The sequence below is a fragment of the Acanthochromis polyacanthus genome, chromosome 22, assembly GCF_021347895.1.
Source record: "Acanthochromis polyacanthus isolate Apoly-LR-REF ecotype Palm Island chromosome 22, KAUST_Apoly_ChrSc, whole genome shotgun sequence".
Taxonomy (NCBI): domain Eukaryota; kingdom Metazoa; phylum Chordata; class Actinopteri; family Pomacentridae; genus Acanthochromis; species Acanthochromis polyacanthus.
Window position 1 is genome coordinate 26261716 of NC_067134.1, and position 27089 is coordinate 26288804.

The following is a 27089-nucleotide window of genomic DNA, read 5'->3' on the forward strand; positions in this document are numbered from 1 at the left end:
CAAACAAGAACATAACCAGCTAGAAATACAGAGAAAATGTGAATATGTGGAACTTCAGAGCCATGGGACCCACTGGAAACTCAAGATTACCATGAAATTTATGGTCCTTACAAGTGTACGTGCTAAAGCTGCTATAAACTGCATTGCATTTGTAAGACTGACAGAACTAAACAGCTGCATTAATTTATCGATAATCGGTTCACAAAAACATCAACACTGATATATGATAATTGGGAAAATGCCAAATACAGGCCCTGACATTTGACCGGCCTATAATCGGTCTATCCCTAATTAAAACGAAAAGCTTTAAAGCTTTAAAGTTCAGAGACTGTCCTTCATGCCAGGGTCATGTGCACACATCATGTGCATGCAGTAATCGTCACGTCATCTCCTGAGTGCTGAGCAGAAGCTGCACCGATTTCTACGATCTCCTTCAACAGACCCTGAACGATTCAGACTGAGTAAGGTCTTTAACCCCGTCTGCTCCGGGCGTCACAGTGTGGCTGACCCGAAACTCTAATCCCAGCTTTATATGCAAAAGACTCAACTGTGTTATACTCAGCATAATGGCAATAACTGGTATTTAAATATGTGTGCATATACAGAAATGTGTACAATTAGTTGTACTTAAAATGCGCTCACACACACCACGGTTGCACAAACACACACACACACACACACTGTTGTTAATCAGAAACACCGGCACATGCATGTGAAGCTCTTGGGAGGTAAGCGTCCTTGATCCAGCAGCAGGATTAAAACAGAGAATGGGGTGGGGGAGATTTAATGTTCTGTTGACAGAATTCTTTCTCTAATCTGCTGCTTTTCCACAGAGCTTCAGTCTGCAGCTGGAGTCCCAGCTCGTTTCCACTTAGCCGTCCAACAAATTTCATCAGATATCTCTGTGAATTAAACATAAAGTAGGAGTTTCCGTCAGCCGTGGTAAATCTCAGCCTCAGAACCCAATGCACAGAAAGAAACTTTCCAAACTTTTGGCAGCGTCACTGCTCTTTTATGATGTGGTATCTGATGGTATGAAAATGTTTTTCCTTCATGTCAGATTATCATATTTTGTCCCTGTTTATTCATACTATGCATGGATACTTGCGTTTAGATTTTTAGTGGGCAAGTCATACGGTTTTTTTAACTTCCATTTCTGAACATACTGTCATATGTCAAATAAAAAACCTGATGTAGGTCAATTAAAGAAGCTACAGATTGTTTTTTATTCATACTTCTAGTCTTGTACCTCTCATGTCTGGTACATTTCATCATTGAAGTTGGGTCAACATATAATTGTTGGACTTTCTGTATCATCGTTGACATTTTTGCTGTTTTCAGGACTAAAACCAACATGGCCATCTATAACCAAACATCACATGGCATTTTAGAGAAAGATTCTTCTAAATATTATATATACGTTACAACTGAGTAAAACTTAAAGTTATTTCTAAAGATGTTGTAGTAAACCTGTTGACTACTTTATATTAAATAAGTCAGAAAGCCTTGGAGTCTTGCCACTCTTTTCTTCAGGAGGAAATGACATCATGCGGAGCAGGTCATGTGATCTGGAATTAACACACTTCCTGGAGAGGTGTTTTTGTAACGGGGAACTTAGTTGAAAGTGATTTCAGAAACAATTTGTTATTTTCCATACAAAATGTGATATATTGCCAAAAAAGAAATATCTGTCATGATTATCTCAACTCAAACTATTTTTGAAGAAGCTCATTTTATTACTGTTTAGCTCATTAGAAGGTGCCTGGTATTAAATATGGACGGTTATTCAGTTGACATTTTAGTGATATCCAGTCATTTTTTTTTATTAATAAGGGGTTGTTTCCATAATAAATAATACGGTAACAGAAGTTGTAAAGAAAAGATCATGATGAACACAAAAAACATTACTTTTAATAAAACTTTGCCGGGTCAAAAGTATATACACCACGATCATGTCCTTTGCCATTTTTACCTCAAGTCTGCACTTTTACTACCCGTCCACAAGCTTCTCGTTGCATCTTCGTGGGCCTCGTACCCAAACTGTCCGCACTGTGAGAGATACAGGAAGTGCAATCTTTCCTTCAGCAGTAGCTTCAAGCCTGCATGCTATTTATAAACCACAAGACTTTGTGTCTAAAAATACACAGAACCTGGCGAAAACAGACCCAAGCTGACATACAGTCGCAGCTAGTGCTAGTGCTACACACAGTGTATGTAGTGTTAGTGACGCCCTAAAGCTGCATTCATTTACTTTAATCCTAAAATGAAAGAGTAATGGGGACGGGCACAGATTTGAGTATATTCCTCAGGGTTTTAGATAAAAACTAAATGTTTGTGCGCTGAACAGGATGAGCACTTCTTCACTCTCACTTCAAAACTCCCCACTGAAGTAAAAAAAAAAACTGCTGACATTCTCCTTCATGGGGTAGACGACTGAAATATACGAGCATTAGAGCTTAAAAGACGCAAGATTTGACTTTAAAGAAAAAACTTGCAGCCAACACCAGCTCAATCAAATCACACAGAGCAGAGGAAGTCATAAACTTTGGCCTATTTGCCCAAAAAAACACACACTGTGGTGTTGTGGTGGTGCACCTCAACAGGGGTGTCAAACATGCGGCCCACGGGCCAAAACCAGCCCACCAGAGGGTCCATTCCAAAATAAAATAATTTCTAGACCATGACAAGTTGTTTTGATCATAAAGTAAAACACAAGATTGCTCATTGTTCTTTTTCATTTTGTGCCTCATTTCTGAAATATTTTGTTTGTTTTGTTGTTTTTTGTCTGACTTTTGTCGTTTTTCTCATGTTTTTGTCGTTTTGAGCTTCCTTTTTGTCTTGTTTGTATTTTTGTCTTATTTTTGTCATTTTGTGTTTTGCTTCATTCGTTGTTTTTTTGTATCATTTTTGTCGTTTTGCGTTGGTTTTTTTATCTCGCTTTTGCGGTTTGTCTACTTTTTTCTCATTTTGTGTCTCGTTTTAGTCATTTTCGGTCTCGCTTGTGTCATTTGTGTCATTTTTTTGTTTCGTTATTGTCCAGGTTTTTTTTAATTTTAAACTTTTTGGTCCAATTTTTCCTCGTTTTGTTTCATGTCGTATGTCTCATTTTTGTCGTTTTGTTGTTTTTTTGTCTCTCTTTGTCTGACTTTTGACACTGTGATCATAAAGTAAAATACGATATTCTTTAGCTCCAGATACCTGTGACTGAACAACAGCATAATGTTTCTGAAATTGAATTTATTTTTCTTGAGAAACTTCATGTTGTTCATAATGTTTTGTAAAAACATAATTCATAAATGTGAACATTTTCAGAATGTACTTTGTTGCACTAAAACAAAGGAAAAATGTGGAGTTGTGGTTATTTATAGGTCATTATGCTGTGATTTTACCGGTCACTGGAGATCAAATTGGGCTGATGAGTCATTCCATCTCATTTCAACAAATCTGAGGAAATTTTGTTGCATGACCTCCTCTGATCATCTCCAAACTTTTTTTTAACTATCCCAACATAAGAATAGATTACTTGCAAAGTTTTAACATCATATGATTGCTATTTGCTAAGTTATAAAATATTTAAATCCCTATTTTTCCACTCGGAAATTGATATGTTAGGTAGAAAGGCTTGATTTAGGAAGATAATACTGGGAACTGACTGATGATATAGACTTACAAGTGATCTGAAGGGTTCAAACACCTTAACAATAGAGCAGGAAAAAAAATTTTGGAATGAATATACCCATTTCTCTGTGGTACAGGGCAATTTAAAAATTTGGCGAAAATGGCATTTTTCAAGAATTTAGGCATTTTTTTCACAAATTTTAATAAGTAACAAGGTTCATATGTTATAAAAATCTCAAAGTACCTTAAAAGTTCTCTCTAACCTAAAAATATCCAAGAGCTAGCTAGTCTCCTTAGACCTCAAAACGATGCCTATTTATGAAACAGACTGAAAAACACCATACATATATTGGCACAGAAACCAATGTGGGACATGGAGTAGAAACATGAAACTTTGTCTGTATAACAATAAACATCCGAATAATTGATATCTGAAGTATCAACATTGTTTCTTGAATCCTTCATGGCCAATTTAACCAAGAAATGCACTATGTTTTATAGGCGTTTTTTTAGGAATTCTAACTAATATATTGCAGTTAAAATGAGTTATATTGCCTTAGGTCCCATGTAAAACATGTAATTTGTCCCCAACTTATCACACCACTATTTCTGTCCTTTGAACTGCTTGAATTTCTCTGAAATCAGGCCATCATCTGCACCAGATATGTGGTACTGTCCACCACGGCGTGTTGAAGGAGCAGTGATTGGACAGAGGATGTGGGCTGTAGGCACCCACACTACGTCATCCTTTCTAGGCCATGTGAACTTCTTGCTGGGACCTTTTGGGTGCATGAATTTCACTTGCAAATCTTCAAATTCAGCTGATAAGTCAAATACGATACCGAGGCTGTACTGAGAATGCAGTCTGGGAGTGATGCCATTTCTTCTTATTCAGTTACTGTATGAAAGAAAAAACAATGTCTATATAATAATTAACTTCAGATATGCCCTTTGTAACTTATACTACGATGCTGATGCTTCAGATTCATCTTTCATCTTTAGTTGGTCATGTAAATGGTTCCTAAAAACAAAAACGAGGATCAAAATGTATAGTAAATTGATTCAGCAGTTGCTCATCTTTGGCACAAGAAACAAATATGAAAGTAAGTTCACACATACTTCACACATACTAGTTCCTCCAAAAAAATTTGAACCGCGTACCATGTATCCCACATGCACTTTTTAATGCCTAAAGTTAGGCTATTTTGGGTCTACACCTGAGTTCAACAGCCTATAAATCAATAAATAAGCTTTATTTTAATGTTTTAAAACTTTTACCTTATGCAACTTTCATTAGTAAAGAAGAAAATTCATTCTTTCAATGTCTTTTCACAAGAATAAGTCCTAAAATAGAGGCATGAAAAACCCAAAATAAAGTCGCCCATGAAATAATAAGGATATTTTGGGAAATTCCACAGTCCAGTATTTTTTTATTTTCATTCATTTCTATACTTTTCTCACCAGAAGGGTAAAAGTTTTGGAAGGGGAAAAAATTCTGACCATGTAAGAGGAGTATAAATTGCTTTTTTTAGTAGTTTAAAACCCTAAAATCATAGGCGAGGATTAAGTTTGGACTGACTATGGGTATTAGATTAGATCATTACTGCTTATACTGTATGTTTATAACCATAATACTTTGCATTTGTTCATAAAATTACCCAAATAAAGCCCCAAAAAAATTTTTGGGAGGATCTGAGAAAGTGGTGCAACAAGCATTTGTTGAATTGACATGGAATGACTCTGATGTGGAACCTGAACTAAGATGAGTTTGACACCTCTGTATGAGAGCAGCATTTAAACCCACTTCCAATCCAACTGAAATCCTGTGTCAGCTCACAGGATTTCAGTTTAAATTTACACATGTTACTCTGACACGGGCTTTTGGTACTAGCCTGGACCATTGTGCTTGTACACAGTCCTGAAATAGCTGCTCCGTGATTGGAGAACAATGAGGCAGGCACATCAGGCAACATCTTCCTGTTCCCAACACACCCATCGCATTCCTCTCTGCCAGTTTGTGTGTCTGGGTTTCAGTGCATTCTTTCACTTCGAAGCTAGCGCAGACCAAAGCGGCTGATCCAACATGACAACTCTCCACCACACATTCAACTCACTGTCTAAGTTCAGGCAACAACATCAGCCCTAACAGCCCAAACCCACAAGTTGTAGGACATCAGGACTGAAAATAGGCTTTACAATCGGTCATTATAACTTAAAATGACACCAAAGAAGGTAAGTTAAAGGACAGACGACTCATACTGTCCTCTTGACGCAACTCATGGTCAAGTCCAAAGTGTTTTTTCCAGACACAAGCAGCCTTATACTTCAGAAGCTATTGTTAGCTAACAGCCACGATGACGTAGCTGGTATTGTATTGATCTTGTGAGTCTGTGTGTGTGTGTGTGTGTGTGTGTGGTCATGACAAAATGTGACCTCCTGAAGCAGGAACTACCACGGCATCACTTCAGTACTTTGGCAGATGTTTAATTGTCCTTCTGTGAAGAGATTCCATCAACACAACATAACCATAATTTTACAGACTTAAGACTGAATGAAGGCTGAGTTTGAAGATAGATTTGAAACATCAATATACTGATGCTTGTCAAGACAGTCTGCAGTTTTATTTCTATTCGAGCAAACTGGCCCCAAGCAACTCCTTCCTGAAGAAAGCAAACTACAGCTGGGTCAACATATAGTTGTGGGACTTTTTGTGTCATAGCTGACATTTTTGCTGTTTTCAGGACTTAAACCAACATGGCCACCTATAACCAAACATCATATGGCATTTTACAGAAAGATTCTTTTAAAAGTGGTCAGGGGGTCAATGTGTCATCTGCTGTGTCTTGGCCAAGCCAATGAACAAATTTGTGCCTCTATGACCACCTGATCTGTCAAACTGATCCAAAAATTCTGTGATCTATAGGTTTGACATTCTGGGAAATATGCATTATTTCTGTACACTAAATATGATCCTAGAGTAACAGCTGGTTATCTCTGGAAAGACTCCAGTAGCAAATTGCTCCAAACCAAGAAAAATCCCATTCATAAACTGTCCGAAACCACCAGTCACACTTGAACTTTTATCATGTATATGTGGTAAACCAAAAATAACAGTGTAATAATGACTTTAGTAGTGCTAAGGGGTGACTTTTGTCATCTTTGGACAGACAAAAACTTGCCCCAGATTCTCCAAAATGCCTAGAAGCATTTCTAAAATGACTCAAAACTTGACCAAAACCACTCAAAAACTGTCCAAAAACCTGTTCAAAAGGATCCAGAACCTGTAAAACTAAACCAAGGCATGCACAAGAAGAACATCCAAACTCCATGCAAAAAGATCCCAAAAAGGCCGGGACGCGAACCGAGAATCTTCTAGTCATAAGGCGACAGTGCTAACCACCTACTCACTTTGCAACCCAACTATCAAGTCAGTAGACCTTAAAAACAGTCCCAACACGTGAGGATTTCAGTAGCGTTGACGAGCAGATGCATAATTCAACCAGATCCGGGTCCTGCCCTGCTTCTGGGCTGTTTTTAGCCACAAAAACCAGCAAGAGAAACACCATGCATGCTAAAGAAAACCACATCCTCGCTGTCAGACATGGATCCCAACCAGAGGAGCACACAGATGATCTGCCAATCAAGTTGATGATAAATCAGCTTACACGGCAGTTTGCTATGTACAGATTTTAATCAGGATCAGGCTCGACATGCAGCCACCAGGCAGGAAATAGTAGGGGATGAGCTGCCCTGTTATTCTGCTGGTGATTTGATTGTGTGAGCTCAGTATAGCACTGATCTGATTTACTCACCTCCTCTTGACAGTATGTGTGATCAGCCTCCCTTCCCTTTGTCTAAAACATATTCTCTGATTCTGACAGGAGCACATGATGCTGCAGGATTTTGGTGTTTATTATTATTATTATTATTATTATTCTATGGGGCCTTCACTTGATCCTGCTCATCAGAGGAGGACTTCGCCATCTCACAACCCATCCCAGTCGGTGGCAGATGGATCATAGGGCGAATTAAATGCATGTTATTATTATTGTTATTATTATTACATTCGTAAGCGTCATTTAACTGGTAACAGACGGGGCTCCAGAATAAAACAAAACAGTGCACGAATAACCCAAATTATTTCATCACTTACCTTTGTGTGGTTATAACAGCCTCTGTATGGAAATAAAAGCCCAGAACAAGTCGCTCGATCATGGAGGACGGAGCTCCACACGGCCCGCAAACCACCGACCCGACAGCGGATTCCAAGCGGGAACAGAAGCTCCTGATCCCGGCCACAGCCTCGCCGCCGCCCCGTAGCCCCAACGCGAGATGAAAAAATATTTGCCGTTTTTATGCTTCCCGTTATTTTATTTTATTTTTTAAATCACTGTCGCCACATCTTCTCTCTCCGCTCCGTCGCTGGCTTCTCCTCCGCGATGATCTGGGTGAAAAACATTCATATCTTATTTATTTGCCTTCGCATCCGCCTCCCCGTTTCCGCTGCTCCAGACGCTTCATTCCGCAGCAACCCCGGAGTCAAACAAAACCCGCAAAGACGCGCCTCCACCTCAGGTTAGGAACTTTAAAACAAAACCAAACAAAACAGCAACACAAAAAAAATGCCAGGCCTTGTTGTGGGGAGTCCGTCCTGACAGAGCTGTCCATCTAAACATCTAACACCTCCCACCTCCTCCTGCCCACACTGAGGGACAGGGGTCGCTAAAGCAGATCCAGGACCTGCTCTGAGCTTCCACTAGAAATGAAGAGTTTTCAGTGAGGCAGTCTGATGACAAAGGGCATCCGAGGATAAACTCTGACAGTGTGTGTTTCTGTCTGTCTGTGTGTGAAGGAGGGTGGGGGGTTAGTCTGGTCTAGTCTAGTCTATTGAAGACACGATAAAAGATATTTGTTACCTTACTGGACGTTAAGATAAGGCGAGTTGAGATTAGATGATTTGATGAGATTAGATGAGTTAAGAAATAACATGAGAGATTGGATGAGTTAAGATGAGCTGAACTGAGATGAGATGAGTTGAGATAAGTTAAAATGAGTTGAGATTAGTTAAGATGAGTCGTTTTCACCTAAACTTGGCACTTTTGGTAGACATTGTCAATCTTCTGTTTGTATCACTTCTCTTGGTGCAGTTAAACTAAATTTGTTGGCTTTCTGACACAGACTTGTTTGCACGTGAAAGCATAACCAATATGCTTATCATTATCCCTGTCCCTTTATGTCTAATGCGCTGATATGTACACTACCAGTCAAAAGTTTAGACACAAACTTGGTTCTTGCCATAATGTGGATTCTAACAGTTGTCAAATAGGGCTGTCAGCTGTAGACCAACCTGACTTCTCCAACACAACCGATGGTCCCAACCCCATTAGGAAGGCAAGAAAGTCCATAAATAAATGAACCTTGACAAGACACACCTGTGAAGTGAAAACCATTCCAGGTGATTACCTCATGAAGCTCCTAGAAAGGACGCCAAGGGTTTGTAAAGCAGGAATCAAAGCAAACGGGCTTTGAAGAATCTAAAATATAAAACATATTCTGACTTATTTCACACTTTTTTGTTGACTGCTTCATTCCATATGTGTTCATTTGTAGTTCTGATGCCTTCAATGGAGAATCTACAATGTAGATAGTCATGAAAAGAAAGAAAAACCATTAAATGAGGTGTGTCCAAACTTTTGACTGGTAGTGGAGGTTATTCAAATCGACACATAGGTTTATGGCCAAACAAGAAAACACATCCAAAGAAACATATTTATTTGATTTAGAAACACATAAACGTATGACACAGAGAACGTTGTGGTAACAAAAATAGAACTTTACAATGTGTAAACTAAGAATCTGATCTGTTGAAGAGACATCTTAAACAGCAAACATTCACTGTTCCACCTGGCCGTGGTTTGTTTTAACTGAAATGATAACTGACATCTGAATTCATTCACAAGCAGAAAAGTTAGAAAAATATAAACTCTATTAAAAAAATAGTATCACACATCCTTACTGCTTGCGAAGTAACTTTAGTGCAAAGCACACATCCCGACTTATTCAAAAGTAAACACATTCATAGATAAACGTGAAACCATTAAATAATTTTATATTTAATTAAGTAAAAGCTGAATGAATGCCTACATTATTGAATGATTAATGACTGGTTTGTCATTAATTTAAAAATAAAGCATCAGTTTTTACGATTTTTAATTTCTTTCAGCTTGGAGATGTTTTTAATTTCTGCCTTTCTACTTTATTTCTAAATGTCTTCAGTTATCTGTATATTGCTTTACGAATTACACGTCTTGCAGCTGGATTAAATCAGTATTAGTCGGCTAGACTTTAAAAGCAAAAATAATCCAGCTAAAAAGATCCATGCATGCTTTACGATGCAGTAAAAAGGTATCTCGTAAGCCTGTGAACATTAATATAGAGAAATAAATGAAGAAATGTAGAAATAAATGTTTGTAGAAGTCTGGACTGAGCAGCTTTTTAAGTTCTTCTCTATAAAAACGTATTTATTTCCTTTTTTTTTTTAGTTCATCTTTTACCAATGCATGTGTTTATTTCTGAATAAGGCGTTCTGAGTCCTCAACGTTCTGGAGTCTCAAAGCTCAAACATTAGAAGCCCGGCTGAAGACCAGGGACTAAACGATGCAGTGTGTGTTGATGAGCTGTCGGGCCATCTCTAGGTTTCCACTGGCCTGGTAGATGAGCGACAGGTTGAAGGCGATCTCCCGCCTCAGATCTACCTGATCATCTGCGATGCCCTGCAGAGTGAATGGGTGGTGAAAGTGTAAAGAGAGGATACACAAAAAAATAAATAAAAAGAAGAAGATATGTTCTGTAAGGCTGCCATTATTAAGGTTGACTGAAGACAGCTTGTTCTGAAAAAACGGGCAAAAAACTAGTCATTAATGTAAATTTAAATGCCCTCAACATTAAAACCAACCATTTTTGCAACAATTAATTGATTGGAAATAAAGCCAAATGGCATTTTAAGTTACTATGTTCTGAAGCGACAAGACTTTTGTCGGGGACTGTATATATTAAATTGATTATATGTAGGGCTGGCCCGAATAGTGGTTTCTGGCCTCTGAATATTCGGGCCCTATTAAAGACGAATATCCGAATATTCGTTCCGCCCCGTAACGTCCGACGTGGGGGTGGGGGGGCGGTGGCTTGTGTCGGAGGCGGCCCGAATATTCGGATCCGTTCATCTGGTCTCGGCTCCAAATTTTGCCTTCGTTTTGTCTTCAGTTAAACTGAAGAATTCCCAAACAGCGGAGGTCTTCAGCATCTTGTCTTGTGTTTATGCAACAAAGTGAAGCGTGACGTCAGAGTCAGCAGCCACCCGACCATTCAGGTGGTGGTAAGAAACACGAATGGATGAGCCGAGATGAGCCGAACACGGCGGGATGAGCTGTAGTGGGCCGAAGGCAAAGAGAAGAGACGAGCTCCGAATATTTTCGTCGGCGGGAGGAGGGGGTGATCACATAGATATATGTGTATATGTTTATGTGATCACACGACGAGATGAGCCGATGTGGGCCGAAGGTGGAGGGAAGACAGTAACGTTGAACATTCTTTCCACCCGGTAACGTCCGACTGGGGGGAGGGGGTGAATATTCGGATACCAAAATTAATATCTGGATACCGCCGTAGCGAAGGAATATTTGGGTCCAGCCCTAATTATATAATACCTACTAGACTAGGAGCTGTGTGTGTTGACCCACCTCCAGTTTCTGTGCAGGTAGTGTCAGTGCCTTTTGGTAGTAATGAATGGCTAAATGTGTGAGGCCCATCTGGTGCAGCGCTCTGCCCAGGTTGTACATCGTCTCCTGACACTCTCCACGCAGCTCCACATACTGCCACAGGAAGGAGAATCCCTGGAAAGCACACAAATTAAAATACTGGACAACAGCATGCAATAATAAACCGAAAAAAACAACCAAAACTAAAAACGGTGTACCTGCAGCACCAGCGTGTGTCGTTTGCCGACATACTTCTGAGATGCCATGTGGAAGAAGGTCAAACCCACACAAAGGCTGTGCATCGGGTTGTCGGGGTGAGTCTGGAAAGCCTGCACATACTGACCTGAAAACACAGCAATCTGCATATGGACTCAAGGTTTTCTTTAACTAAATAACGTTTTGGAGGTCTGACAAAGTCCTGACATGGCAAGATCGAGAGCAAATCCTGATGAATAGACATTTGCAGTCGTGAGTTTACATTCATTTTAAAGTCCACATAACACGGCAGTCTTGTAATTTCCAATGACTGATTAAATTTCTATGATGAAATACTTGAAACTCACCTGTATCTATGTAGCAATCATGCATTTTGATTCTTTTATAATTTATCACAGCTCTTCTGGAAATCTGATGGGTCAAAATAGACACACAGCAATGCTGATAATTGGTTCAACGTCCATTGGCCATTTTCACCTCAGTTGGTTTTAGCCGTCCAGAAGCTTCTGGTTGCATCTTGGACCACTCAACTTGACAATTGGTGCCGTGAAATGAAGTTTGTTGGCTTGTTTCTTCATCAACACGGGTCCTTGATGGGGTTTAACTCAGGACTTCAAACCTTTATTCTGGCCTGATTTTTCCATTTCTTTACCATTTTTGATGTGTTTGGGGTCACCGTCTTGCTTGGACAGTTGATTCTTGGAATGTTGATGCAAGAACCTACCTTCTAGCTGATTATTTTAGGTTTACCTGAAGGATGAAGAGGTAGTTCATTGTTCTACTCACTTTGTGTAAAGCACAGCTTCCACTGACACCAAAACAGGTCAAGAGCACCATACCACCACCACCATGCTTGACAGTACAGGTGTCATTGGGGTTCAGGGGCTTCCCTTCTCTACTCCAAACACATCTCTCATCAGGTGTTCAAATAGCTCCATTTCTGTTTCATCTGAATACATAACTTTCCTCCAGAAGACCTTTTCTTTGTCCATGTGATCAGTAGCAAACTTCAGTCAAGCTTTAGGGGGTCACTTCTAGAGGAAGGACTTCCTTCTTGCGTGGCTGTTACGTAAAACACTTGACTGTGGACACCGAACCGTGGAAACTTCCACATTCATTCAGAACTGCTTTTTGCTGATTCTTGATTGGCTCAACCGTGACCGACTGTCTCTCAGCAGCAGGTGATAGTTTGTGTTTTTTTTTTCCTGATTGTGGCTGCAACACGACTGTTCCATGCACTTCATGCTTTTAAAAACAATTGCTTGCACAGATGTTTGGGGATCTGTAGCTGTTTTGAAAAGGCTCCAAGCCACTTTCTTGAATTGTTCAAGTCAATGATTTGCTTTTCCAGATCTGTACTGAGCTCCTCAGACTTTACCACTGTGGTGTTTGTGACTTGGTCCAATGTGTGGATCAAATGGGCTCTACTTAAACTGTCTCAGAAGAGTCACCAGCTGTAGTCAACTGCAATCACTTACCAGAAGCTGAGAGTCCATACCACTGAGAACATTTGATTAACACAGCTTTTTACATCAGCAAAACTGATATTTCAAGTTCCTGTATATTTTTGGCATATTTTGTTGTATTTCCAGAAGACCTATAATAAATCTATTAAGAGCTAAAATACATTATTGGGTTTTTGTGACAAAGATGAATTGGTTTCAGTGATTCCATCATTAAAATCCAGTTATTAGAGTCATTAAAAATCCAAGACCGCCTTATGGTCTTTACAACTGTATGTAAACTTTTGTTAACCACCATATATTTGCTCAACAGACTTTTAGTTATGGCAGCAGAAGACAAAAACGCAGCTTGTGGAGATTAAAAGAATGTGAAAGAAATTAAAAAGTTTACTGACAGACTAAAAATTAAAGAAAAAAGAAAAGTGAAGCTAAAGACACAAATGCCTAAAATATTCCAGTGAAAAGAATTTTGCATTACTTGGAATGTAATGCAGTCCTTAATTTGAGTGTTGAGTGCCACAAACATGTAATATTAACCCATGTTTGACAGGAAAACAAGACAATGAGCGAACTGGAGCATCATAAAAAACGTGTTGCAACTCCACACGCTGATCCCAACATCTTCATGTGTTGATGCTGACATGAAAGGTGTAAAAATTAACAATTTAAAATGTGAATGTTTGGTAGTTGAGTGATGAAAACATGTAGAAAAATGAGTGCAGTTGTTGTATTTGGTACCTAGAGCGTGTTTGAAGCTCCCTGACACCATGGCGTTGTGTCCACAGAGGACACACAGGGCGTGGTTGTCCGGATGTTTTAGCAGCATACGAAGGCAGAAGCGATGGTGGCGCTGGTGCTGGGAGGTGATCGTCAGCTGAGGAGAAGCAAACACACAGTTTGTTGACAGACAGAAAGTCTTCCTGATTAAACTCTTTGACTTTGTTTGTGAACAGTGTAACATAAGAAGACCTGGTTGAAAATATTCCACAGCTGGGGCAGATCCACATTTTCCATCAGCATCAATCTGTGAAGAAGAACACGAAGCTAACACGTCTGAGTTCATTTCTGTGGTACACGCTTCACCCGTACACCTCGGTCTACCTGATGTAGTCGTACGCTTTGCAGTAGTTGTGGTCGAGGATGGTGGCAGACAAGCCGAAGAACTCCAGCTCCTTCCTCCTGGGCTTGTTGTCGTAGAAGGAGTAAAACTCCATGGCCGAATCCACGAGCAGCTCGGCCTCCTCGTAGCGCTGCACCTCACAGAGGGTCAACACGGAGCTCACCAGCAGCTGCCACCAGTCCTCTTTAGACAGAACGTTGGTTTTACCTGAATACGGGGAGACCGAGATCATCAGAAAGACCATCTCAAAGTCTTGTCTACGTCTCAGTCACCACATAAAATATGTGTCCATGAACCAGGACCGTCTCTCAGCTTCTCAGGTGGTTCCAAAACTAATTTTTCTTTCACATTTAATGCTCCAGCTTTTGAAACAAGGACCTGAGAACCGTTTAGCGTTGGCATCTTTAAACTAGGGCTGATACTTTAGCATGATAATTCCGATTAAAAACCTTTCTCAGTTCCCTAATTTCTGGCACACTGATGCACACTCCAGTCCAGTAGGTGGCGGTAATGAACCTAAAGTCTGTTTTCCAGCCGTGAAGAACATGCACAGGATGCACTGAGTGATGTCAAGAAAGACGAGACCGCATTGAGCTTGTTGGGCAAAAAGTTTTCTTTTAAAAGAGCGTGGTTGTTTGCAAACTGTGCAACAAAAAGTTTTCTGATGTTGCTGTTAACACCAGAGCTAACGTTAGCTAACACTGTAGCCATCAAGCACTTTTCAAGACATTGAAAGTGCTTGAGTTGACAAAAAGTCGTTATTTTTTCTGAAATTAATGAACCAAATTAGCGGTCCCAGCTCTGACTCTAACACATACGTACCAGTGTTGTCCAGATAGGCAGTTTCATGGTCGGCAATCTCTGGCAGCACGTTCTCGACCTTCACCAGCTTCAGGTGGTTCTTGCCCGACACGTTTACGGAGCACACACACACCTTAGCTCGCTGCATGGCCACCTTTAACACACACATACACAGATGTAAAGACACAATAAAACAGCCAGATGTTCGCCTTTAACCAACACAAAAATCCTCCTGGAAAATTTGACCATGAAGGAGGACTGCGTGTTTGTGAGTTACCTTCAGCAGCATGGAGATCATTGTAATCATAGCATCCAGGTAGTCCTGGATTTGCCCCTGTGTTTTCAGGAGAGTGGAGCGATGCAGCAGCAGCTTCAACTCCTGCAAACAAGACACACATTTACTGATCTATCCACAGAGAAACACACACAGTTTGAGGTGCTCTGCTAGTGGATACGGTGGAAGGGGAAAGGGACGGTTCTGGGACGACACAGCTAATTGCTAAGCCTAAAAACATCAGTGAAAGGAGTAATAGACGGTCCCTCCAGGATTTCGCGGGCGTTTTTCGTGACTGTTGCGGCCGAAAATGCCTGAATTCACGGCAGCTTTTCTAAAAAATGTTTTAAGCTTAATTGTTGTGATAAAATTGCGGGAGACACTGACAATTGCGAAAAAGCTGCGGTGATCGGACAAAATTGCAAGGCCGCGCAAAATTCGTGGAGATTGGTTGATTTTGCGTGAATTCGCGCGATCGCAACATCGCGAATTCCTGAAGGGACTGAATAGATACATAGTAAATAGTATGGTATGGACTACAAAACACCTAGAAACACCAGGAACAGCGTATAACCAAGAAAATGGGATTTACAGTCACATCCGACCCATTCACCAAACCTTCTGTGCGGCTGATGAATCCTGTGCCAGTGTGTCGCTGTCATACATGGACTCCAACGCCTTCAGGGCGCAGTCCATCCGGCCAAGCTGCTGCTGCAGAGTTGCGAGGGAAAGCCGGGCCTCCAGGTGCTGAGGAGCCATCTGGACCACCCTGGAATAGCTCTGTGCTGCTGCCTCCATGTGGCCCAGAGCCTTCAGACATTCTGCAACGGAGACGTGACGAGGACATGGAAAGATCTGAGGTTTGAAGCTGAAATGTTTCCAGAAAAATAGTTCATCCTCTCAACAACAATAAAAAAAAATCTGCACAACAGTATCATTGTTTAGATTCACTTAAATGAGTGATGGGAGGATTCCAATGTTTTAACACATTCTGCACAGTGGGCTGGGACCTGGAAATCTAGAAAATTTGACCCCCTCCAAATTGCTTTTATTTTTGTTTTTCTTATAGTAGAATAAAAATCCAGTTCAACAAAAAAAAATAAAGTCAAACGGTCTATTCTTTAAAAAGTTCGGCCAGTTTGAATCTCAGGAAATGACACATTCCACAGGCATAAAAAAAAAGATATTTGAGCTTTTCATTCAATTTCTTTTTGAGAAATTAATAATTTTTACCTGAGATTTTAAGAATATTCAGGTTTACCTCCTCCAAATTTTCTTAATTGCTTAAATTTAGAAGATTTCTGCAAAGTTTGAAAAAAATATAGTAAATTTTAACTTTTTTTTCTGAGACTATTTTCTTGTACCACCCAGAATATTTCCACTTGCCATAAGCCAGATATGGGAAAGTATATATTTTCTGAAAGAATAGGATGTCAGGTGTTGGAAAATACCAGTGTCAGAAAATCTGGCTTATGGCAACTCTCACAGATCAAATTTTACTGAAGAAGGTCCAAGTTCCCCTGTGTGGACTTTGGGCAATTGATGTTAACACGTATGTATCCAAACTGTAAGTAGTCCTTCTAATATACACAAACTTTGCAGTATAAAAAGACTTCTAGATGTCTCTAAGTGTAACAACTGCCTTCAAATTTTGAAAATGGTCATTTATGGCATCAATTTAGGGCAGATTTCATTAAAAATTCTTGAAATTTGGTAGATTTTTCCAGTTTAGACTTCATGTTTCACTGTTATGTTTTTTGTAAAGTACTCATTTACTCTGCATAGAATTAGTTAATAAAACATTTGAAGGCAATATCATGTCTCGCCTTTCAAATTTACATTTAATCACCAAATTCCATCGGTGGAACCCTACATTTATGTCGAGAAAAATCTCCCTGCAGCCTTAACTTTTTAATATAATTTAAAGATATCTTTTTAGATGTATTCCCAAGTATACTGCGATTGAAATGAGCCCTCAATCACTACCAGGGGATGATTTTTAGCCAAGATATTACATTTTTTCCAAAAAAATAAGCCGAGCAGCCCACTGTGTTCTGATGTCTCACTTCCTGTTGATCCTACCTGCATGTCGCAGCCAAACAACAGCCAGGTTGTACTTGTCGGATATGATGAGGGCGGACAGCAGAGGCAGAGCAGACATGTACTCCCCCTGCTCCAAGTAAGCTTCACCTACGTCCAGGTACAAGTCACCGATCTCCTCCGGACTCTGCTCCATCAGTATGGACACCAAGCCCTGTGAAAATCAAGATTCCCAGCTGGAGTTTAGGCTGTTTCTCATAATGAAAACCAACCAGGGGATGCTCTTTACCTCCAGAGGTGTGTAGACCTGCAGGTGTATGAGGCAGACGATTAGTTTGGCCCTCAGGTCTACTGGGACGCTGTCGGGTACCTGGACATCCTGAATGGTACCTGGAGAAACAGCAGACAAACAATCACGGAGAATTATGAATATAAAAACAACAACTTTGATTATAGATTGGTTGTACCATTGGTAAGTGTTAGAGAGGGGAAACACTGTCTCTTATCACTTTAAGTGCTAAAAATAACTGTGTTTGTGCTCCAGCAGCTACGTTGGTCTGAAACTAAACTCTCGAGGCTTCAGTGCTATTTAAAACCCTTCTGACTCAGTTTCTCTCTGTCGGGGATGAGCACTGATCTTACCCACTCTGACAGGAACAGTCTAAATGAGGGCTATTCAACTAAAATCCAAAGAGGTCCAGTCAGAGAAAATGAATTAAAGCAAAGGTCCAGAACATCATAAAGTCTAACATGAACTAGTGTGATTAAATGTTGAAAGTTGTTCTATTAGCGTCTGCATGTAATCAATAAGTGATGGTCGAATCAAATACATTCAGTACGGTTCAAAAACATTTTGACAACATTTGTTAATAAATAACTTTTGATATAACTGTACATTTAAAATAAAGTGCAGAACTTGACAAAATAATGGCTGAACAACCTGAACCAGCTTAGACACATTTTAACAGAACCTAAATCTCAAAAAATGTCAACAGTTGAACACTTTTACATTTTTTCTGTCTTCTATCACTCTCCTTATTTGTCATCGTGGTCTGAATGGTTTCAGGGACGTTCTCAGACACATCTGGAGCTCATTGATGAGTCTGGAACCAGATTTAGTTTGATTACGTTCATAGTTGAGGAAGCTTCTTCCTCTCAGTGTCAGTTAATTTATTTTTCTTTTTTATCTGTTCTCTTCTCGTCTGTCCCTCGTTGCCTCTCAGCTGTTTTCTGAACGCTGAGTTGTGATGTTTACCGTCTGCGCGGGACGGCTGAGGTTGTACCTAAATGCTCTGTGTGTTTCCTGACTGATTAAACCAACAATGCCGTAAACACTGGAAAAGCTGCACCGGTTAAAATAGAAGCAACTCGTCAAATTTAAAATCCCGTTAGTGACCCCTGATTGAGAAAATGCTACATTTCACTCTCCTTTGACAACACAACGCTTTACATTTGCGATTTTTTGTTTGGAAAGTACCGAGGAAGCTTTGTGTCACCTCTATAAAAACTCTAAATGTATTCCTATGAGTCAGTTTTTACATCACTAAATCAAAATACAGCAGTTTGGACCTCAGCTGGAGCCAGAAATGTGACCAGAGAAATGTTATTTCTAAAACTGACCAGCTGTTCTTCACAGATGACATCAAAATGACACACACTGATGTCACTTTAACGGCTTGAGGAGGCCAGTTTATACATGAGCTATAGGTTATCTGAGCTCATTAGCTTAGCATCACAGCTCGTTTTTTTAAGGTTGAAAGCTAACATTCAGCACCATTCATGTGCTTGAACCTTTTTCTATTAGGGGCTCCTCAGTAAACCCAGAATGGACTCTAACTTGACTAAACACTGTGAGGTCAAACTGCACGCCGGCACAGATTTCTACTCACCACAATCCATTTCCTCTGCAGGTTTTGATTTTACACTTCCGTCGTTCTCCTCCTGATCCTCAGCCACCTTCTCTGCCTCTTTCTTCTCTTGTGTTGGTGCAGAGACGCCTGCTGTGGGTTCAGTTCGGACCAGAACGATGCCTGAAAACTGGACCAAGACCTGAAAAAACACACGCTCAAAGTGAACACTTTCATTAGGACACAATGCATGTTTGCTCGGACTCCAAACGTTACGCTTCTGGCTTTATCAGTCTGTTCCATGTGCGTAAGTGCATGGAAAACCTTCGCTTTGGAGACGCTCATGTGGATTCTGCTGCTGTTTGACACTTTAAACAGCTGGAAGCGACAAACTAAACTCCGGCTCCTGCTGACATTTTGTCAAACCCTGGATTTCACTCATTACTTGTGAGTCTCATTCTGACCTTTTTGTGTCTTTTCAGCTCAGTAAAGTTCAATTATACTGCACATATCGGTTTGAAAAAAGTGTAGAATTGTAGGCGAAGTGAACAATCTGCAAACTGTGTCTTTTGTGCTCCAGTATTGATGCTTTCCTGATACAGGATGCCACAGCAGATGGCCGCCTCGGTGCTCCGTTCTTTCATATCTCGTCTGTTTTTGCTCGTTTCCAGCACTCTCTCCCTTCAGCAGACGGGAACATTTACACATCCAACAATGCAGCATGACAACAGAATCATTAATATCTCATCTGTCCTCTGGTTGTTCAAAATTCTGCCCCGGGGCTCGGTACGCATCGATACTGATCCATGTTGAAAGTGGCACAGAAATGTTCCAGGGTCGAATTGCTGTCACAACACTGGAAAAAATGCCCCTCTCAAAACATGGAAAAAAAAAAAAAAAAAAAAAACTTATTTCAAGGAACTTTTACCTTAAAATAAGTGAAAAATCTCCCAACAGAACAAGTGAAAAACGGCTTGGTGAGATTTCTTGACTCTTGAGATCTCAAAATTAGCTGGAAAAACTTATTTTAAGCTATATTTTACCAGGATTGTCAAGCTTAGTGTCTTAAAATAAGCCAGACATGCTTAAAAAATAGTCGTTTTTCACTCAAAAATAGATTTCTGCTTTCATGGGACCTCCTAATTTGAGATGTATTAACCCTCCTGTTGTCTTCATTTACGGGCACCAAAAAATATTGTTTCCTTGTCTGAAAAATATCCAAAAATTAAGCAAAAAAATCCCCGAATTTCTGCAAATTTGCAAAACTTTCTGGGAGAAAATTCCAACAATTCCTTAAAAATTTCCCTACAAAGTTTTATTTTAAAAAAATCCCCTAAATTGGCAAGAAAATTCTTGTAAATATTTTCAAAAAATGAGTAAAAATCTTTCAAAAAAGTCCTAAAAATATCTAAAGTGACTACATACACATCAGCAAAACTTCTAATATTTTTTTAAGAACATTCACAAAAAAAATCAACCAAAATGCAGCGAATTTCGCTGCATTTTGGTTGATTTTTATGTGAATGTTCTTAAGAAACATTTATAACATTTTTTCCACCAAAAATGTTCAAAAAATTCCCAAAAATGTTGAAAATGTGGACTGTGAAAATATGTTTTTGTTCACATTTTCAAACTTTAAAACGGGTTAATTTGACCAGCAGGACGACACGAGAGTTAAAATTATTTTGAGTTTTCTTGTAAAATTCAACTGAAAACAAGATATTTTCAAGATTGTTTGACTTAACAAGATATTTAAGATGCGTCATCTTAAAACAAGTCCCTCCATCTGCTGGAATGTCTCTTGTTAAGTGAATTTATCTTAAATCGAGTGTGATGAGAAATTTTGACTAAAAGTAAGACAAACAGACTTGGTAAGATTTGGAGTTTTTGCGGTGAACTTTGACAGAAAAGTGACCAGGACTCTCATTCAGACATGAAGCCACCAGGTTCAAATGCTCACAGATTAATGGAAGGGAGTTTATGTCTGAAAAGAGCTTAAATGGCACCAGGTAGCATTCACTACAGCGCACTGTAACACACGTGTACCTGCAGGGCTTTGTTGTACTGGCGGTTGGCGACGTAGAGTTCGGCTGCCATGTTGATGAAGTCGTCGCTGACCAGGTCGGGATGTCGGGCCAGAGCTTCCTCCATCACACTCAGAGCTGAGGGCAGGTCATTGCTCTCATAGTAACTCCTAAACACGACACACACATTATTATTCAGGGTTCCCACTGAAAATTGAAAACTAAATTCCAGGACTTTTCCAGGATATTCCAGGATAAAAATCATCCAATTTCCAGGACTTTGAACGGACTTTCTGAAACAATTTTCTCATACAAACTAATCATTCTGGCCTCCTCCACCCCTTACAGCCAGCCGATTCCACCCACTTTATTATACTGTACCTGTGTTAGATAACAACATTAAAGTGTCAGGTAAAATACCAACTACAAAAATTCAGCTTATATACTTAAATCATGATATCTGCATGTATCACGATATCACGATAATATAAAAATGCCACGATACGATTATCGAGGGGCACTTTTATCGCGATAGACAATAATATCGTGCATCGTCCTAACCCTAACAGTGGGATGACAAGCAGCCACTGTATTGCCTATAGATGTGTGAAAATCAGCTCTGGAGGCAAAAACCCTTTCAGCATTCCAGCTTTTCTAAACTACATACAGTTACTACACTAAAGCAAAGACCCAAACAAGGTTACATGTACAAGTATGGAAAGAAGTGCACTACACAGGAGAGTCCACTGCATAATGTAATACAAAGATTAGAAACTGGAAGGCTGCCAATAGCCATGTGATAGGTGCAGACATGACACACTGGAGAATATTGAGCACATCCATGCAACACTGAATTCAAGAACTTTCAATGACTTTTTTAGCTGATAATCCTAATTCCAGGACCACCTGATTTGTGGCAGTATTTCAGGACTTTTCCATGACTTTCCAGGATCACTTTTTTTCCAGGACTTTCCAGAATTTTCAAGGACCGTGGGAACCCTGATTATTATAGAGATAAAGCTGAAGTCTTCTGTGGACAATCCATTATTTGATGTTAAGATTTTAATGGTGCTGTGACTTAATTTTTTGGACCAAAAAAATAATTCAGAACAGAATTAACAATGATGTTGGTCTTTTTTAATTCATCTCTTTTAATCTTCAGGATCAGAAAGGAGCTGCAGGTTGCACAGAGGGAGCTGAGGTGGAGGATGAAGGAGCAGTTTGGAGAGGCTTGGAAACCATCTCTGGCCACAAAGAAGTCAGCGTGGGGGAGACAAGGAGTGAACTTTTTCCTCAGTAAATCTGATCAGTCATCTGCCTCTCCGCCACTCCACTGACTACAGCTTTAATATGAGGGTCACGGTTCGGGTTAGATCAGCTGTTCCAAGGCCAGGTGTGTGTTATTCCCTCATTATTTCATTTAAAAGAAGCAGATAAAAGGTCTAGAGTCCACTTCATGTGTGGTATTTAGAACCTGCTGAGGTCAGCTCTCAATATAAACAATCAGCTCCTTAGACTTCAATAATTCAGTAATTTATCCCTGGAGTCTGTTTATTACCAAGTTTCCCCTCATTCCTCATCTAGGAATATATTCTGACTGAAACATGGTGCAGTGAGCGTATTTAACTAATGAATTACTGCCTGTCTGTTCCCTCTGCTGCGTCGGTGTGTGCCCCTTACTTGGCCATATCCTTGGAGAGCTGCATGAAGTGCTCTCCGTCCTCCAGCGGCAGCAGCGACAGGATCCTGCGGTATCCGTCCATGCACTGTTTGTGGTCCCCCAGACGCATGTGGAGGTTGGAGCGCTCCCACAGGTAGCGCACATTGGTGGAGTCATACTTTATAGCTGTGGAAAGAGGGGTAAAGGGTACCCAAGGAGTAGATTGTTATTATTATTGATTAATAATGATCATCGTCATCATAAAAATACACGTAAAATATTGATCTTTAGACTAACTTTGGGATAAATCCAAATTTCCCATCATTTCACAATTAAAATTACTGTAAAAGCATCAAAAATAGCAATAAAAGATGCAAAACTTTAATACAAATCAACAAGAAAGTGGCACTTTGGTCTGCAGGGAGCAACAGACTGTTTTCAGCGAGGACAACAGGAAATGCTATAATGAATGAATGAATAGATGAATAATTATGTCTTTGCATGTTTTTAACCCTCTGAAATGCATCTCTGGCCACAAAGTCACATTTTTAGAATAAAAAATGGCATCACAACATCCTCTAGGTGTTTTATTTCTTATATTTTCGTGTGTTTCCATACTTACATTAGAACACAGCCTGCAGTTCAGATGAAATTCACCAGATTTTTTTGGTAGCTGATGGTTTGTCTTGAAACTATTTTTGATTAAATATCACCAATTTTCACAATAACCACAGCAGGAAAAAATCAAAAGATTGTATTGAACATTAACAAGTAACTTTGTGCAAGAAAACCTCTGAAGAAATGCATCTTTAAAGAGCATTTCCTATTTCAGTGACAGAAGTGTTAGCTTAGATTTGAGTCATTTTTCTCATGTAGCCGAAAACACGGAACAATTTTGCTGGCAATTTCGTCTGATTTTACAGTTTCATGCTCTGATAAATGGTATAATTCTGGTGATTCCTTTTGAAGAAAACCTGCCTTTCACAATGTCAAGTTGTAATATTCAGGTTTACATGTTTAAAGTGGAAACCTGCAGATCAAGAGTGCAGCTAAAGCTTCTGCTCTCTGTGCACAGAGTCACAAGCAAAAACGGAGAAGCAGCTTTCACGTTTTATGCTCCACACATCTGGAACAAACCTCCAGAAACCTGCAGGTCTGCTGAAACTCTCAGCTCCTTTAAATCGAGGTTAAAGACTTGTTTATTTACTGTTGTCTTTGATTTATGATTAGCTAACACCAGCACTGCACTGGAACTTTTAAAGCGATTTCATTTTGTCTCTCCTTTCATCTTAGTTTGAATTTATTCGTTCATGTTGATTTAATTGCTTAAATTCTGTTTTGTTTCTATCAATGTAATGCACGCTTTTAAATCATCTTTGTAATTAACTTTATTGACATTGTAAAGCACTTTGAATTGCATTGTGCCATAGAAATAAACTTGCTTTGCCTGGATACATTTTATTTTTTGCTGAATCCATCTGCTTCATTCAGGTCTGGAGGATAAACGTAGAGTTTTGCTTCTGTTTTTATTTAAAGAAAAAGCCGCAGACGGTGAGGGTGACGGTGTCAGACGGACCTTTGCTGTAGCAGAGGATGGCCTGCCGGATGTTGTCCTGCTCCAGAGACATTTCTGCCAGCCTGATCCACTCCTCACAGTCTGACGGGTTGAGGTGGGCGGCGATCAGACCGAACTGCAGCGCTTTGTCCATGTCCTCGTTGTCCTCATAGATCATAGCCAGCGTAGAGAAAGGCTCGTAGGCTAGAGGAGCTGGAGGACGGTGTGGGGGGGGTATTAAGACTTTGCTGTCCTGAGCTCTGCACATAAAGATCCGTACACATGAGCACACGGCTTCCTACCTTGCCTTATGATTTCCATACACATCAGGATGGCGTCCTCTTTCTCTCCTCTGGCGTAGCGGATGTTGGCTTCTCCCATCAGACCTCGAAGAGCCCGAGGCAGTTTGCTGCCATGACGCCGCCCCTGGAAGCACAATTAAAATCACACAATCACATAAATAAAGAGCTGGAGTCACTCACTGAAACGCCCGTCCCTTCTCCTCACCTTCATCATTTTCTTGTTTTCCCGGTTCAGCTCCATCTCCAGAGCAAACACGTCTCCCACCGTCACATCCTCCGCATCTTCCTCCTCAGCTTCCTGCTTCTTCTCCTTCCTCCTCCTCCTCCTCGTCCTCGCTTGTTTCCCTCCTCTCCTCGGCTTCTTCTCCGTCTCAGCCTTTCTCCCCTCTTTCTCCTCCTCTGCATTGTAATCCCTGTCGTCTTCATCGTCGACGTAGCTCAGGCTGTCCTCCTCCTCCTCTTCGTCCTCGGCCTCAGACGACGGAGCTTCTGCCGTTTCTCCCAGCATGGAGGCGAAGGCCAGCTGGACTCCTGGGCTGACGTCGTCCTCTGAGGACAGGTGAGAGTTGTGTTAAACTTCATCAAGACTGAGCTGTTTTTCAGACTTTCTCTGTGACTTTTTGTATCATAGTTGACGTTTTTGCTGCAGGCCTAAAATCAACATGGCCGCCACTAAACCTGAGATTAGAGCTACAGGTATTTCAGTGCAGTCCTGCTTTGCTTATTTAACAGCAGACATTTCAACTAATCACAACAGGAAAAGCACAGGTGTTATTGAGAACATCAAGTGTCCCCGTAAGTCTCAACAGAACAAAAGAGATCAAGCATGGACAAGACCAGGAAGCTAAAACTGATGCCGCTAAACTGAAGCTAGCTCCCAGTTATTCCAACATGAATTAATATTATTATTTCAAAATGTCCACTACTTCTATTTCCAACCCCACCCGCTGTCAATCAAACATGAAGTTCACCGGTTTTTCCTGCTTGTGCCGAGGTGGAAGGCTGAGCATCTTCCTCCACATCTTCAGGTGTTACCTCTGACTCCTGAGAGAAGAAAAGAAAATAGTCATTTCACCTCAATTCACCAAAATAAAAAACAACATTTCAAGCCTCACTGTCTCATCCCTGTCAGATTTGTTCTGTGCAAACATTTGGTATTAAATGTGTAATATGTTTGGTGCAATTTTTTTGCATCGTTTTCCTCATGCCAATCTGTGGAGTGATATTTGAAATGCCATATTTTGAGAAATAATGAAGCTAGAATCCTGATTTAGTCAAAAAAATGTCCATATTTTTATTATTCCAACATTCCACCAGTTGTTTACCAGAAGAAACCAAACTCTTCTGTTCTAAAGCTCATGATGTTTCACAATATTTCCACAGTAACTGTTCATTTTCTTCTCTGTAATTTTTACACTTTGCAAAGTCGGGCCAGTGTTCTGCAGTCTGTTGGAGCAGTTCTCATTTTTTCTTCTTTAACCTGCTGTGTGGCCCAGATTATAACCAATCCAGGTGTCTTTTACCTGCTGAAGGACCTATTAAATTCATATTATGCAGTTTTACCTTTGCCAAATTAAATTGTGAGTACAGCTTCAACATTTTGACACAAATGACTGATTTCAATCCTGAGGTTACTTTTTTTAGAAAAATAAACCTTATAAAGAGATAATTTCTTTATATATTATATTACATATAAAGGCATCCAGAAATACTTTCATTTACAGTCAAAAAATGAAATTACACACCACAGCCAAAAATGTTGAAAGAATACTATAGTATTGCTTCATAAAATAAACACTGTTGCGTGGACCACAAATATATAATTATGTGTGTTTCAACATTATGACTTTTTTATTCAGATAAAAGCAGTTCTATACTTGTAGAAAGTTGCACAAAACAGCTTTAACAGGAAGAACCATCAGTTTTTAACACATTTTTTTGGCAGGACACCAGATTGGACCCTCTGGTGGACCGGTTTTGGCCCGTGGGCCGCATGTTGGACACCCTTACGTCATATCACACATGAGGTATAATCCCTAGATGTGTTTAGAAACGTATATATTCCGCAGTGCGGCAATAAAATCAACAGCAACGTGACTAGCCACCTAGCAACCGTAGCTACTGAATTTTACTGCGCTAGCTAGCATGCTAACGTATCTATCCGGTTTACCTTGGCTTTCCGCTCGTCCCTCCTTCTGTCGAACTCTTCAAAAGTTATTCTACCCTCCAGGTAGTCTATTAGTTCGGCGCTGAAGCCAGACATGTGTGCGAAGTCTCATAACAAAACGAAAAACCTGTTTAAACTTGCTGCATGTACTACACATTCACAAACGTCATGAACTACAATAATGGACGCAAACAACTTCCGGGTTTCCAAAATAAAAGCGTGAAAAGGCGACATCTGGCGGTGAA

The 27089-nt window shown here is 40.1% G+C and overlaps 2 protein-coding genes across 2 annotated transcripts in view; both read right to left on the bottom strand.

Moving 5' to 3' along the window:
* The window catches only part of hecw2b (HECT, C2 and WW domain containing E3 ubiquitin protein ligase 2b), a 43884-nt gene extending 35491 nt beyond the window's left edge, over positions 1 to 8393 (bottom strand). Inside the window, exon 1 of the mRNA XM_051943287.1 lies at positions 7772 to 8393. The gene's annotated coding sequence lies outside the window, so the exon portion shown is untranslated. The remainder of the gene's footprint in view (positions 1 to 7771) is intronic.
* A 980-nt stretch (positions 8394 to 9373) lies between these two features.
* On the bottom strand, positions 9374 to 27025 carry gtf3c3 (general transcription factor IIIC, polypeptide 3). The gene is made up of 19 exons (XM_022208389.2): positions 26848 to 27025; positions 25649 to 25721; positions 24883 to 25226; positions 24678 to 24801; positions 24397 to 24588; positions 22841 to 23006; positions 21183 to 21330; positions 19179 to 19338; positions 17579 to 17679; positions 17332 to 17503; positions 15868 to 16070; positions 15253 to 15354; positions 14997 to 15129; positions 14156 to 14381; positions 14024 to 14078; positions 13793 to 13928; positions 11594 to 11718; positions 11358 to 11510; positions 9374 to 10391 (listed from the first exon to the last, which is right to left on the bottom strand). Exons 1-19 carry the CDS (start codon positions 26938 to 26940, stop codon positions 10269 to 10271), a joined length of 2829 nt encoding a protein of 942 aa, XP_022064081.1. The 5' UTR covers positions 26941 to 27025; the 3' UTR covers positions 9374 to 10268.
* Positions 27026 to 27089: the final 64 nt, after the last annotated feature.

Bases quoted from the DNA above. Each gene is read 5' to 3' on its own strand.
- gtf3c3 (XM_022208389.2), bottom strand. From the start codon at position 26,940: ATGTCTGGCTTCAGCGCCGAACTAATAGACTACCTGGAGGGTAGAATA. The intron at 24,802-24,882 runs GTGAGGAGAAGG...TTGTGCTTCCAG, and splicing joins AAAACAAGAAAATGATGAAG to GGGCGGCGTCATGGCAGCAA. The intron at 11,719-13,792 runs GTACCAAATACA...CTGTGTTTTCAG, and splicing joins GAGCTTCAAACACGCTCTAG to GTCAGTATGTGCAGGCTTTC.